The following is a 16,146-nucleotide window of genomic DNA, read 5'->3' on the forward strand; positions in this document are numbered from 1 at the left end:
CACCCAAGGAAATAATTCAAGGGAAAAAATAAGAAAAAATATGCTAAGATATTTATTGCAGTAGCTGCTATCACAGTGAAATACTGGGAAATAACAGGGAAACAGTCAAATATCCCAACAACAATTTTCCAACAGGGAAACATCAAATTATTAACACAATGGGAATTTAAATAGCCTGCATACCAGTTATTTATAAAATTATGTTAAAACATGTAAACATTAGATTTGTAAACAAAACTGAACAAAGTCTCATAAAGCACATTAAAGATCACAAAGCAATTTGAAGTGAAAACGAATTTATTTATAACCGGACTATTTTTATGAAGTTGCTTAATGTCTTAAACTATGTGTTTTAAAATGAAAGGTCCTCCTTGTCACATGTTGTGTGACACACAGAAGGACATGTTGTGACAACCCACTTATTTACATGTGATTCAGCATTAATGCCGCTGCGTAGCAGAATCAGTTTAGCAGTACAGCTATCACGGCCACCTAACAGCCGATTATGCATTTACCCCTACCCTTCGGGCTAGGGCTAATATAGGAAAGGAAAGCTCATCCTCTTATGCACAATTAGCGGCTCCGGGGTATAAATCAGTATTGACCTTCTACTTGCTTTTCAACCCAACAGCCTGTAAAGACAGAGTTAAACTCTAGCGCTAGCACATGTATTTAACTTATTAGCAATTTTACTATTATCTTCTTATTTCAGTGAACCAAGTCATTAAACCACACAATATGAATTTATCTCACTGGGAAGTGAAGGCAAATACTTCCTTCATCTCTCCTCAATCTCTCATTCTGTGTACTTCTAAGAATAAATGGCAACCCAATTTTTGGGTGCCTGAAGTAATAAGGAGAACCACGTAGGATGGAGGAAGAGAAGACTACACTTAACAGAACTTCCGGGAATTAGTTCTCTTCCTGCATTGTATTTTTCCTGATCCTATAAATAATAACATTGCATCATTCTGGCAAACCATGCTGCTCAAATGCAGAGGGCAGGCTTGTTTGTCAACAGATGCAAAGAAGCACTGCTATCAAACAGCTCTGATAATGATAACATGCCCCAGAGACAGGAGCTCGGGCCCAGCCCGTCCTCTGTATTTGGCGCTTCTGCCCTGGCCCCTACTCTTCATGACCTTTACCTCCACAGGGTCTTCTGTCTCTTTTTCTATCTGATAAATTAATCACCAGAGGGACCAATCTCCACTTTTCTGTTCCTGCCACAGTCATGAACTCATGGGCTAAAAAAGCAACACAGATTTCCCACTTATTCTGGGAGCACCAACGAACAATGTAATTTTATCTTCAAGAACGTCTGTAGAAAGAAAGCACTATAGCCAGTTTTTAAAAGGTACCTCAGACAATTGAAGACACCTGAAATAAAGATGGAGTGAGCTCCAGAGACAGGACACACACATGCTGGGATAGAAGAAGTATAAATAAATGCCTTTCACACAGAACTTCATAGGTAATAGAAAATAGGGATAAAAACCCCCACCCTCCTGGAAGGAAATGGTACGTGACTATGTCGAAGTAGTTCCTGCAGATGCTGCTTGTGAAGAACAGAAACCACATCCTACCATATGCCTTTCTCAGCAGGATAGGGATGGAGGGAAGGAAACTCAAAGCAGAGGAGCAGACTGTGGAGTGAGAAGGCTGTGTTTCTCAGAAAGGACAAAGAAGGCAGCTTCAAATAAGAGAGAGATGGTGTGATAAGGGCACACATACACATAAAAGGTGAAGTTCATTATAACTTCTCAGGGTGGCCTCTAGGCCTCATGCAAACTTCTGTTTTGCCCTCATGAAGTAGTACTGTAGTTGTAATTATCTGAGAGGCAGTTATAGTTGAGTGACTACCAGGCTGCATCTGTGGAGTACAGGGGCTCATGTCTTCTCATCTTGGCACTTCCAGCATGGGGCACAGACTTCATTTAAATCCAATTGTTTTTGATTTCATTTAAATGTATTTAATTCATTTCTGTAGAGTCATACTTCTTTAGCCAGCACATCAGAATCTAAATATCTGATTTGGTACCCTCCTTAGGAGGCCATCCTCTTTATTCTCACTGTCCAGACATTTTGGCACCTTCCTCAGAATTGGCTTTAGAAAAAGGTTTACGTGTCACACGAGAATAGTAGACAGTCCTTAATAACCAACTTTCTTTCTTAAAGAAATAATGTCACTCACACTGATTAATGAATTTCCTTCCAAGAGACTCATGTACTCACTCAACAAATATACAGATGGTCAGTCTCACGCTAACCCCAGATTTCTGAGTTTTAAAATGCTAACATGCAGGATATTAAAAAAGTATGGGTCCAAGCTCAGAAGATAGTTTCAAAATAGGAGATCTCAAAGTGCTTGCATAATAGGAACTTCATTAGAATATGTTTATCAACTTTCATTCATTCAAATATTTGAGCACTTATTATAAATACAGATACAGATAGAATAATATTAAAAATTAGTCTTATCACCAGTTGTACCATATAAAGTATATATACAAAACTACATATATATATATATATATATATATATATATATATATATATATATATATATAAAACCAAATACATGTATCTGTATATTACATACTAAGTAGATGGTTAACACGGAAGGGGAGGAAAGTCGTGCAAATCTATATTGTTTAGAGAAAAAAGAGGATAAGAGCAATAAAAAATTTATTAAAATGTAGGCTTGTCCCTAACACTTTTTAAACAATCAAGAAACACACTCAGTCACTTGTATATCAATGGACTTATCACTACCATAGTCTTAACAGAATGCAGTGGGGAGAAGCAAAGGCAGTAAGGAAAGAAATTCTTTCTGCAGCCTGGCTAACAATCAGTCACAAGTAGCAGAAATGCTCTCCATCCGGAGGTACAAGTGGACTCCACGCACTCCCAAAGGTGTAGACGTTTACTGCTATATCAAGTTAGTCTGTAACAGCAGAAAACAATGAAGCCACTACAACAGGGCTATGCACGTGGCAGGATAGGGGTGGGTATGTTAAAGACAAGCTTCCCATAAGGACTCCAAACTATCCGAATGTAAACAGTTGTTAGTGATATTAGAAAATGCACATAATGTGAAAATAACGAGTACAGGAAAATGAAAATTAACCAACTCATATAGAGCTCGTCACCCTATACGATAGTAGGCTTACATAAAAGCAGCTGTTAAATAATTTTGCAGATTCAGAGTCACTGAAGAAACTAAATCAGTGTCACATGATGCAACTGCCTAAATCAGAGCCCAGACCATGTTCTGTGTTTGTTGATAAAAAGATCTCAAGGGGCCCTATCTCTAACTTAAACGCTCACTGAGAAGAAAAAGATTTGTTGCAAATTTGCCGACTGAGCCCTGGGTTTTCATAAACTGAGTTGGAACTTTACAGGCCTTACAAAGCCTTTGACAAGAGCCATATACAGCCTCTCCCGGCAGAGTTCCTCATCTGCAAACGAAGGACGTCACCATCTGATAGCTTCCTACAGGGTTACTTGGGAAGATTAATGAAATACTGGTGTCTGGGCACCTTGAGGATAATATCAATAATATTTCAAGTTAGCCATAAAATCCTTTTATCCTCTGCACTTTTGAGAAGGGCCAAACAGAAACACTCTTCACTTGGCCCTCAGGCTACAGCTCACTAAACCATCAGTAACAGATCTTTTAGTCTCTTTTTCTCTAAACAAAGTATCAGTTGGGTAAGCAAGCTGCTCACAGTGGAGTTCTAGCATCTACTACTTTATTCAGATCACAATGATCTCCCCTAAAAGAGACTAAATGCCTGCTAAAAGCTATAATGTTGACTGTGTATCTCCCAAACCGTATTTATAAGAATCCTTTGACGGCGCTTATGGCTTCCTCATTTCTAGACCCAACTCAGCAACAATGAATGACCCCTTACTTACAGCATTCACTCAGTCCCTAATAAGAATGAATTGTGGCATAAACTAAAACCACACCAAATTAAGAATTTTTTTGGGGGAAAAAAGTTATCACTTTAGCTAAAAATTAAGCATTTTTGTTGTAAAACGAAAAATAAACTAAAATGGCTAGCATAACAAATCTTGACTTTTATATTTGTATTTAACAGCTTCAAAACCTAGTTCAGTGCATTCACTGATCAGTGGAGTAGAGAGAGCCCTAATAAGTGCCTGAGGCTATGGTACCTTACTGCTGGGTTGCACACAGTTCTAAACTTCAGGCTCTCATTCCCAGTCAGCAAAATCTCTGATGAACACTAAACCTAATATCATGTTCAGTTACTCAAAATGTATAATGCTTACCCTTTAAGAAATTTACATCTAAGAAAGCACTTACCCTGTACCCAACTTTCAGAAATTTGGGTCATTTCAGAAATGACCACTTTAGTGGAAAGGCTTAGTCAATTTAAAATTTCCTTTTACAGTGCTATTTCCTCCTGCACAAACCCAGGAGACTAGAGAAACTTTAATTTAAAGCCTGAATAGCCTTCCCTACACGTAGGGCCATAACCTGAGCTTCAAAGAAAAGAACACAAACAGGTAGACCAGACTGCACAAAAGATTGATCAGAACTATATTTTTAAGATAGTAAGAGAAAAAAGGGAGAAAAATAACTGAAGGCTCACGAGTTTCAGAGAAAATCTGTTTCAAGAAAAGGGGAAGAAAAGGAACTCGGACGTGGGTTTACAATAATTTCGATCCTGCTGAGTTTTCTGTTCTGTTTCAATAATAAATTATTAGTATAATCTCAAAAATACAACTTCCATATATGAAGGTGAAGAGTCCTCAGATTTAAGGAGTACTTCACGAAGGAAAGAAATTACTGGGGAACTAATATACACTCCACTGCCAAGCCCCCCAAATTAGTGAACAAAACACCACTGTGCTCATGAAAGCATGCCTAGGCCACAATCTTCAAAAGCACTCATGGAGTTTGCTGGGGGCTGACTTCTAGTTCTGACTGTGCTAGCGCAGAGTGCCTGGTTAACCGGAGGACAGAGGTTGTTAAAACCTCACACTGATTCACTACCAGCTGTTGGTGAGAATATGGGTGACGCACCTAGGATACAGCCACCTTCTTTCCTTTGTATGATTTCTTATAAATATTTTCATTTTTCTTCAAATCCTAATGTCCTCAAGCGAGCAAAGAAAAATCAGGACACAAAAGAGAAATAAAGTACCCGCTCCCACCCTCTCTTCCCCCCTCCTCCCCACACACAAGGCCAGGGCACGTTCTGTTTCTGGAATGAGACAGCCTGGCCTCACTTGCTGGGTGAGCTTGAAAGTCACTTAAAGTCCTCTTGGATCCCTATTCTTTTCTATGAAACACGATGACAATTTTGTATCTATGTCATAATGTTGTTCTGAGGATTAAATGGGATAGCAAGTGTAATGCTCCTGGCACAGTAGCTAGCCAAATGAAGCACACACACAAAAATAATAAAAGCTACTACTATTTCAAAGCTGATGCTTTCAAAGGTATTGCATTTAAGCAATAACTTGTGTATAAATCAACTGTTAGGCAAGATGAAAATTTAGAAATAGATTGTCCGTAACTCCAAAGAAGAAAAACATTGCATTTTGTGTTCTTCAACTTAGAACAACTAATACTCCTCTGCCTCCAGCTTAGAGCACACCAAACTCGTCTCATTACAGACGCGGAATCTCATCCCTGCTTCGCCCACGTCTCCTGAACAGAAGGTAACTGAATAACATCCTGGATTCCTGGAAGAGTCCTTCATAGCAATCGTAAAATGAAGGAAAGGCACAAGAACAAACTATTCCTGGCCTTATGACATTCAGGCTCATAGTGATACTAGTCCTTAAGCAAGAATTATACATGTGATCAACAGAGGCTTTAAAAAGTTGGGGAAAGCACAGTACCTCTAATCGTTGTATGCGTCCCTTGAAAAACATAAAGAGGGAAGAATTGGGATAAGCAGCTTCTTTTTTGAGAAGAATTTCCTTCGCTTCATCCAGGCCTGCTTTGTTGTCACTGCCATCCAAGGCGAAAAACGGGCGGACTACAGTATGATACCACAGCAGAGCTAATCTAAAGGAAAAGGGAGAGAAACATTGAGCAAAATACTTTTCTTATGGAGCTTCTACTTTTCAGAATACCAGCATGTGCTCGTCCAATGTACGCTCCTTCCAAAGGCAGTCTCTGAAGTAAAATCAGAGTATCTTTCCCCCTTTTAATTTTATCAATATTTGGAAAACTGCAACTTTGACACAACATATAAATCAGCATACTCCCTTCCACCAGGTGAGCAGAGAATCAGATGATTAGAAGCATTTAGCTCCTCTGAGGCTTCTAGATGAATCTCTAACATAAATCTCTGAATTCTACATTTTATTCATCAGTGCATAAATTAGAAACAATAACTACTTACCATAAATTTACTGTCCTCTCATAATAAAAGCATTACCTTTTACAAATGGAAAAATGTTTTCTCCTGTGTTCACAAAAGTTAAACTAAGCCTCAGAATCTGAACTTAAATACAGGAGCCACAGGCAAAATTTATGCTTCATTGGGTTATAATAAATGAGAGTACCACATAAAAGGCTGGTACTTTTATGAGAGGCCATCCTCTCTGGCCTTTGAGGATGCTCAATTTAAATAACAAATAAGTAAATTAGTCACTTCAAACTCACCCATTTCAAGAAAAATGCCATGTTAAAATAAGTAAACAAAATACATTCATTGGGATCTGCTTTAATGAATAGACAAAAACGTTTTAACCAACGCAACACATATTTTTACCTAATGTGTGCTTCAAGCATGCTCTAAGTTTAGTTGTCTGGAGATCAGATTAATTTGTATTATTAATTTAATTCATTTCTTTCTCAGAAAATAAAAAGATATAAATAGACAAATTATCACAAGTTAAAAATCTGTTAAATCAAATTGATAAGGACCACTGTTTGTGTAATTTAATGAGTTTGGGGAAGAACAAATCTCTTTGAAATAAAAATTAATGATCTTAATAGCTACCAAGTAATTAAGAGTTAACATCCAAAGTTCTCAACACTGACATGAGTAGAAATAGAGCTCACTAAGAGTCTCTGTGATACCAACATTTTTTGGAAAAACTTTGATAAGTGGTAAATGTCAAAGGATATCTAGTATCTGGTAAAATTACTCAAATTGCAAATGGTAGCTATTTACCAGATTGGAAAAAAACATCATGTCATTTTTAACTGACAGAGAAATGGGCGAATCCTTGCTGTGGACAGTACAGTCTTCTGTTTAAATAACTGTCATTTAAGTTTAGACTGAACAACATAGTACAACTCGATTTAGTTGAATAGCACAAATTATCCAAGCCACATAAAAGAGACCAATGGACTAACCAGATTCATCAAGGAAAATTATCCAATAAGAAGATAAAATAATAAAAATTTCAGAATCAGAAAAAAGTCTGATCAATGGTGTATCCCTTAAGTCCAAAAATCAGAATCGTGAATCTCAGTGATCGTGGTAAAGGTCACAAAAACTGCTTATAAAATCATTTCAGGTTGAAGAATAGGATCATTTTACCAGTTTAAAACACAGGACTCATGAGACTTAAGAACAGTGCCTTGTTCTCCAAAGGCAACTCATACACACCAGCAAAAACACAGTCCTTGACATTACAGTAAAAGACATAAGTCATGGCATCATGTCAACCAACCAGGCATTTTACCTGAAGTCTCCTTTAAAGGTTTTGATTGTTGTTCACTTACTTTCAACACTATATTATCTACCAAAGCATTGCAATATAGCTACTCACGTAGCTAAAGGGGCCTTCATGTCCTTACTTTCGCTTGCATACATCAGTGAAGAAAGCCCCTGTAGGCGGTCTCCAGGAAAACCCAGCAGGTTGATGATTTTGAGCAGGTTTGGGGGCACCATGGATATGCAAAGGTGAAAAAGGCCATATCCAAAGCTAACAGCACCTTTCAGTCTGTTCAGAGACTCCTCAGACACCCCTTCAGTCATAATGTGATTATCATTTGCAGCATCAGAAGTCAAGGGCTCTTCTGTTAGCTTCTTCTGATACAGTTCCTGGAGGGCATTGATGTCCAGATAGCATTTATTGTAAATCTTCCAGGCTTTCCTAAGGATCCACCCACCTTTTATATATGCTATAAGAGAAAGGGAGAAAAGCATGAAAAAAAATAAGCATTCAAAATAATTTTCCTATATTAGTAATAAGGGATATTGAAGAACCACCTGAAACTCAAGCAAAATTAAAAAAAAAAACAAAATAAAAATTATCACCTATCATTGCATCTTGTTCTTCACAGGGCTTAAATTCTTTACTTGTTGTCTGTATCCCTTTACTACGCTGGATGACCCCTTGGCAAAAACCATGTATTGTTTTGTTCACTATTGTACCAAGCCCCGTATATATTAGCTAGGTCATAACATATAATGTATACTGATAGAAAGAATGAACGAATGATGATGAGCACGCAAGTATCACTTGAATCTGACTTTTTCCCTTGTATTCTGTGAAACATAAACCTCCACTGCATCTCTGAACGTCCAAAGTGCTTTCCTGATAACTCTCTTTTAGTAACTCTTCCATTTGTCTACCCTGTGTTTCATTCTCCCTCAAGAGCAAGCTCTAAGTCTAATTCACTACTAAATTTATACCCAGGCACCAAACATGGAGACTTGCCCCCAAAATAAAACAAGCAAACAAAAACAATATTTACTGGATGAAGAAATGGCCAGTTTATTAATAAAAAAGTCATTAGTGTTAAATGTAGAAATGCAACGAATCCCCAATTCATCTCCATCTAATGTCTATTAGTGGCTTAACCACCCCTTATTAGAATGGCTGTATTTGGTGTATGACAGCGACGCTCACATACTGTCCCAACCTAGAGAGATCTGTGAAGGACGATGGCAAAGAAGAAGCTACTTCACACCAGAGGGTGAAAATCTGTTATTTTTAAAGCTGCTGTCCATTAATTCCCTGAGGGCAATTTTCTTAAAAGACTGTGCCACAAAGACGACTTCAGAGAGAAGACCTGGGAATCAACCCACTCTATGCCCCTGGCCCCTCTCAGATAAGCCCTCAGGTCCCACCTCAACCTTTCCTCCTGCAAACGTTTTTCTCTTCTGATGAGGAAGGGAAGGGGGAGCTGATTTATTTATGTTTATCTGAGGGCATCATCACCACATTTTTAAGAAAAAGGTCTCCTGCAGGGATTTTTCTGTAAAAGTATTCTCTCGTAAGTGCAGAAGAGAGCGTATCCACTTGGCACTGTTACCAATATGGCACCAACACTCTGACCTCAATGTACAAACAGAAGACAGCATAAACCAATCCTACATTTCCAGGACCTTTAGAACAGCAGGAAAAGAAGTTTTGAAAGAATTACTTTTAAATTACAGAAAATGTGTAACATAAAATCTGATTTCTAAGGGTCCAATCCCTGAACTGAAAGGGATCTAAGAATACATGGTACGTGCAGAAAAGAGCTAACACAGCAGGCTTACTGCTATCCTTTGAAAGACCTGCTTACATTGTTGGTCCTCGGCTGATATCTGGGAACTTGGATTTGGGAGGGTTCCCACCATTCACAGAACTGATAAGAGTGGCTCGCTGCGCCTATACTGTTTGCACAAACAATGTTTTTTATGTTGAACTCCTGCTTTCCTTCTGGTAGTCTGGAATTTGGGTACATGCAAAGCACAGGGTGCCTACATGGCAGTGTCCCATAAAAATTCTGGACCCTGAGTCTCTAATGAGCTTCTAAGTCAGTAACATTTCACCTGTGCTGTCACACTCATTGCTTTGGGAATTAAGCACATCCTCTGCAACTCTACTAGGAGAGGACCCTGGGAAGCTTGTGCCTGATTTTTCCTGCACTTCTCCTCCTGTACCATTTTGTTTGCTGATTTTTCTGTGTGTCCTTTGCTGTAATAAATCAAAGCCATGAGCAGGATTATAGGCTGAGTCCTCCAAGCAAATCATTGAACCCGAGGGTCTTTAGGACCCCCAATCCATGGACTCAAGCTATTATTCGACTTAAATGTATTAATTTTCTGACAAATAATGACCGTATCTCCTATGAGATCACAGTTCAAAACACAATCATTCCACAAGTTCTAGATTCTTAATGTCCTATAGCTTAAGTGCAGTGAAAAGAATGCTATAAGACAGGATGAACAAGCAAAACAAATCAGTCTATAAAAGCTTTTTTAGAAAGAGAACTATTTCTATAACTTTATAAGTATAAAACACGTTTGAAACAATGTATTTACATTCAGTTCAATTTAACAAAAATATTTACTGAGCACATACTACATTTCAGGCACTGAATAAGAAATAAGACATAAATCCTGCCTTTAAGAGTCTCAGTGACTTTTTCCCTCCTAAATAGAAATATTGTGGGAAAGGAAAGGTTGGAAAAAACTCTGGAGCGTCTCTGTATGCTAGCAAAGTGTTTAGGCCATTCAAATATGTGCACAAACATGAAAGATGACTCTCAGTTATGATCCAAAAAGCCAAAAACTGAATAGGAAGATGTAAAAACAATAGGAAACTAACATATGTTCTTGAAATAGGAAACTAACACACATACTTGAGAACACAAAAGCAACTGGGATCTAACTGAAGAGAAATAAACATTGACTATGAATTTTAAAAAATGAAGGAAAACTTGAAAACTTTAAAAATATTAATCAGCTATTAAGTTCCCATTTTGGCCTAGGACTGTGCTTGGCATCTGAAGGACACAAAAGAACTATCAGGTACAAATAATATCAGCCCTCCAAATGCCCACAATAAAATTAGAGAATAAAACAAATAAGAAAATAAGTGTGCATGATAGGACTATATTTATGTATATGCTCCATTGGGTAATATACAGAAAAATGAAAACAATGTTGAGATTATGAATAAATTGATTTTTTTAAATTTCTGTTTTCTCATTCGATTGTTTTCTTTGTAATAAATACATAAATTAGAAAGCACAAAATAAGTATTGCAGGATTTTAGAAGGAAACTTGACGCCCTTCTATCCCCATGCCTAACTGGAAATTTAGAGGGGAAAATGTAACTCCATTTTTCATCCTGCATTTTCTAGGCCACTGCAGTGTTATTAAGGAAGTGAAGCTGCCATTTAGGGAAAGGAAGCATTCCAGGAGAGAGAAACAGGAATGTGGGTATGGAGGCACAGATGGACAAGCTGTTTACAGGCAGAGCGAAACAGGGGGCACTGGGACAAAAGGGTGTAGGGATGGCATGCTCCGATTATGGCGGCCCCTGCTGTCCAGCTGAGGAAGGACACCTGCACAGAGAAGCAGGGAATTTCTACAACTGGGGTTGAAGGAACTAGTGCTAGGGAAACCATCCAGATCTCAGGTGAAGAGTTACAGAAAAGAATGGTAGCAATAGAAACAAACATAAAAATCCACCAATGCAACTGCACAGAATTCAGTTAATGAAACAAAACAAAACAACATGATAAAAACTCCATTTTTATATGAAATGAAATAAATTCAACATGTCTTTGATTGCTTGCCTAAGAGAGGCGTTTAAGTTCCCATGGTTAAAAGGACATGTTAAAATCGATAGTAACAAGTTCCAATGCCCTTAATTTGAGTCAGGTAAATAGAGCCGAAAGCTTTGACTAAGTCAAAGATTAGAAACTGAAATATGTGCAAAACGAATGAATGCATATGTAGAGGGAGATTTTGTTTTTACAACTTTGTAAGTTCACCTTGACACTGAGACAGGTTCCCCAGGACTTGCTCTACTACTCCCAGTCCTAAATACTGTGACTAAAAACGTCTGAGGACAGACAGACCCTGAGTGGATGAGCAAAGGCTGAGTGAGGGTCAGGGCAGGGCGGGCAGCAGACAGCACCTCAGCTCCTGCAGGAGGGACTCTTAGCTCCATGACCTATCAATGTGGTCCGTAAGCACACATCTTCCCAACAAGCAGAGAAAGCAGCAGTCAAGAGCCCACACTCTGCACAGCCTTCCATATGATTCTTTGGAAAGGTCAAATATAAGTCATTCAGCCAGTATTATCTGTGCCTGTGGAGGAAGACACAGGGCAGAAAACCAAAGACCATTTGCGATCCCCTATTGATGCCAGCTTTAATCAGTTGGGACATGTAGGGGAGAGAGGAAACCCTGTCCCCATGAACGGGCAGGGCTGAAGTGAGGGGGTTCTTCCTGTGAAAGGGCAAGAGTTGTCTGGTAGAGGAAAATATCAAGTTATCCCAAAGTGAGTTTGGAAAAAAATTTGTAGATGTTTCAGCAGAGATTGTATCTGGTGAGAGTGTGCCTACCATAGCATTCTGTCTATTCTCTTGTTCTAGATGAGGCTGGTTATCCCTAAAAGGGAAGGTAAGTTGAGGCATGCCTTTTCTATGATCCGCATAATAGACTTTGAAAGGGGCAAAAGATGATTTAGTTTGAACTAGGTATCATTATCTTTACCCTCAGTCAACAGACTGACTCTCCTCGACTCGACTCCCCAACGTAGCCATGGCAGTTATATTAGTGGCCAATGGCTCAAGGGTTACAGCCGACGGCCATCTATTACCTGAGCCAGCACCTTTCCACGTGAGGCTGAGAGCCTGGAAACTACACTCCTGGCCCTGTCCCCACAGGGCCTATCTTCAAGTTCACAAGGAAATAAAAGAAACATAAAAGAAGGTGGCAAGTGCCATAAAATAGGTTTTAAAAATAATTTATTTTTATTACAAAAGTAATTAATATATGTTCACTGAAACAAAAGGCTCTGAATATTAAAAAGATACTCACAAAGTAGTATGGGAAAATGAAGAGAGATGGAGCAATTCATTATACAGAAGATCAAATGAAGTAAAGGACAAGAACTCTTATAAAAGTATGAAGCATGACAAAATTCACACACACTCATGTCTACCTGGAGCTCAGGTAAGCATGTGCAGCCCCCACCCACTCTGTGCTACCCACTCAAGGGGTAGGGGAGGGGAACCTATAACAAACATCCCAAGAAGGAGTTTCTCCCCCAAGAAAATTATCCATCAAAAATGTTTTCTAAGAAATGGAGCCCAGCGAAGAAGTACCTAATTATTTTATAGTTTAATAAACCAGTGTGTTTCTGAAAGGCAAATAAAACCCACTTTTGGTTATGTTTGTTTGAAACAAATACTGAGCTATTCATAAAGCAAATGACTACCATTTGTATTTATTAGAAACTGAGGTTCTCATGCATGTCAGAATTTTTATTTCAATATCAGCATTACATTCAATAAACAATATGGCTTCAGGAAGAACCAAGAACACTGCTAAAAATCTAAGATAAATGGGATTAAATAATTAATTAGCATCAACCTACTGGGAGAATGCATAAAGGCCATTTCACAAGGTAATTTGTTAAAGAAATACAGTTTATGGATGAAATATAAAAATAGGTTTGGCTTCACTAATAACAAAAACAAAAAAAAGCAGACAATATCTGACTATCTGAGATGAATTATTAAATAAATAAATTACAGAATATTCATACGATAAACCAATATGCTATTCGTTAAAATTATATTTTGAAACTGAGTTACAGGGGACATATGTAAAATATAAACTAGGAGGGAAAAGTAGGATACAAAACACTATACATTCAATTTTGGAAAAGAAATACAAAAAAACATACAACAGATTATTACAGATCAATAAAGAGTGATTTTTCTCCAAGTGGTGAGATTAGCGATGACTTGCTTTTTTTCTTATTTTTCTCTATTTTCCAAATTCTCTTTAACAATATAGAGGGTGTCAAAAAATGTATACACATTTTAAGAAAGGAAGAACTTTATTGAAATTGTAATTCTCAATATATACTGATAACAAAAGATGAATACAAGTCATATGTACACATTTTTTGTCACCCCCGGTATTTAGTAATTTTATAATCCAAATAATTTAAAACTAAATACTACTAACTGGTGATTCTAGATTTCATGAGGACAGGGACCATGGCCTCTGTTTACTTATGTAACACAGTGCCTAGCACACTGTATGTGCTCAATAATTATTTGTCGAATGGACCAATGAATAAACAAATGAAGGTCAGATACACCCTCTTAAAATTTTTGTATACTTTCAGACTGATAGGAGAGTTGCAAGATTAATATAAAGAATTTCCAGATACCCTTTCCTCTGATTCCCAAATATTGACACTTGATTTACCTACACTTGATTTACCCTATACTTGATTTACCCTTCTCTCTTAACAGATTTTTTCTTAATGCCTAAAATTACCTCCTTAAAAAGGTCCTTGAGTATCAGGAAAAAATACAAGATCACAGATCACACCAGAGCTCCTGTCTTATACGTCAGTATGGAACTCCAATGGGGACTTTAATATTATTGCATTATAGAAAATTCACATGAGCTATAAGCCCTCGACCATGTAAGTTATTGGGAGAATCCTGAGAATTAAAGAGAAAAAAAAAAGATTAAACCAAAGCAAAGGCCAAAGTACAATCATAGGACATATTTAAAGAAAAGAACAGATTCTAGGAAGTCCAAAATTTGGAAAAATAATCGTTAGATTTCACTTTTAACTTGGGCCAAATAAAAACAAAGTGTCCTCAAGTATGAGATAGAGAGAAAAGAATTGAAGAAAACTAGTTTCTGGGAGTCTAGTAAGGAATGTGTGTATTATAACTTAGCAGCAATATACCTTTCTTCAAGGCTTGGAAAAAAATGCTTTCTGATTGTGAATTTTAATTGATCTCCATTTTTTAAAATTAGTTTCAGGTGCACAAGACAAGGTAATACTTAGATGTTCATCATTTATATCCCTCACACTGTGGACCCCCCGGCCCCCATCCCCCCATCCACTATCCCTCCGACATCGCACCGAGCCATCACATTATATATATAAAATTATAGTTGGCATTCATTATTGTTCAGCTTCAGGTGTGCAGTACATTGATCAAGCCTCTACATCATCCCTGAGGTGGTCTCCCAAATGGGACACGTGTCCATCAGACACCCTACAAAATCTTTACAACATTATTGATTACGTTCCCCAAATTATTTTTCAAAAACCCTGAGGCCATTTTGTGGTTACCGACTGTTTTCTAATCCCCTCACCTTTCCCCTTATCCCCAACCCCCCGCCCATTCATTTTGAATTTTCATTCCCCCCCCCCCAAGTATCCTATCTCCCAAAGTGGCAGATCTCCACTGTCAGTATCAGAGAGACACACAACCACATAAGCAGAATTAGTGTTAATGTCAGGCAGTCTTACAGTGAGCTATTAGAAAGCCACTGTGAGTCTACATTATCCAAGACACTAAAGCTAGAAAACTGGGGAAAACATTTCCCTTGAAATAACTAATTAAGAAATTACTTTATATCCCTTTCTAAATGTTGTTAAAATGTGGATCATTCAAGTGTATTACGAAATCTTTAGTATGTGCTCAGCTCTTCAATAACAATTTCCAGAAAAATTTAAATTTAAACTAGTTATATTTAGGTGTAAAGGTTATTATCACAACTTTATTCCCACCAGAAAAAGCTATCTAAAATCCATCCATCCATCCATCCATCCATAGTAATTTCCATCCATCCTACTGGTAATTTCTCTAAGTATGACAATTATCTTGAGACAAGAGGATGAAACAGACTTTGATACTAAAAGTACCAAACACTAAACACACTTTAAGCAACTGTGGTTTCAATTTTCCAAGTAATAAATCAGTATCATGACCCAAAAGGTGCCACACATTTGCAAAGACTGAAATATGAGGCATTCTAAAGAAAGATTATTACCCATTGTGTTCACTGGATAGTGAAAGCCATTAAAAACAATGCTTCAGCATACCTGACAATTCTTGTTTTACAAACGAGAGCACAGCCAGGTAAACTTGACAGTCGGCTATGATTATCTGCCTCTGAAGCCGATCAACCATAGAAGGGGTAGATTTTCGAACATCAACCTGTTTGGTGGGAAGAAAGCACACACTGATTAAGTCACACACAAAAACAATACTTCTTCCATACAATCATTAATTTATTGTGCAAAATAATTTCACTGAAACATGGCAGTTACTGAAAGCCAAGACCAAACTGATACCATGAGCCTGGTAGTTCTATATTCCCATTTGGTCTAGCTTTGCTTTGATAACAATATAATGCTGAAGAACAT

At 37.7% G+C, this 16,146-nt stretch overlaps 1 protein-coding gene across 4 annotated transcripts in view; it reads right to left on the bottom strand.

Annotated features, from left to right (window-relative positions):
• Positions 1-16,146, bottom strand: part of TTC39C (tetratricopeptide repeat domain 39C) — a 91,391-nt gene that overhangs the window by 27,079 nt on the left and 48,166 nt on the right. For 3 of the 4 annotated variants that reach the window (XM_081078957.1, XM_081078958.1, XM_081078959.1), the window contains exons 4-6: positions 15,823-15,937; positions 7,771-8,125; positions 5,881-6,049 (exon numbers count right to left, since the gene is read on the bottom strand). In XM_081078957.1, coding sequence (XP_080935083.1) covers positions 5,881-6,049; positions 7,771-8,125; positions 15,823-15,937 — 639 coding nt within the window. The remainder of the gene's footprint in view (positions 1-5,880; positions 6,050-7,770; positions 8,126-15,822; positions 15,938-16,146) is intronic. The other variant, XM_081078960.1, reaches the window with a different exon arrangement.

Source organism: Rhinolophus hipposideros, assembly GCF_964194185.1.
Source record: "Rhinolophus hipposideros genome assembly, chromosome: 17".
Lineage (NCBI taxonomy): Eukaryota > Metazoa > Chordata > Mammalia > Chiroptera > Rhinolophidae > Rhinolophus > Rhinolophus hipposideros.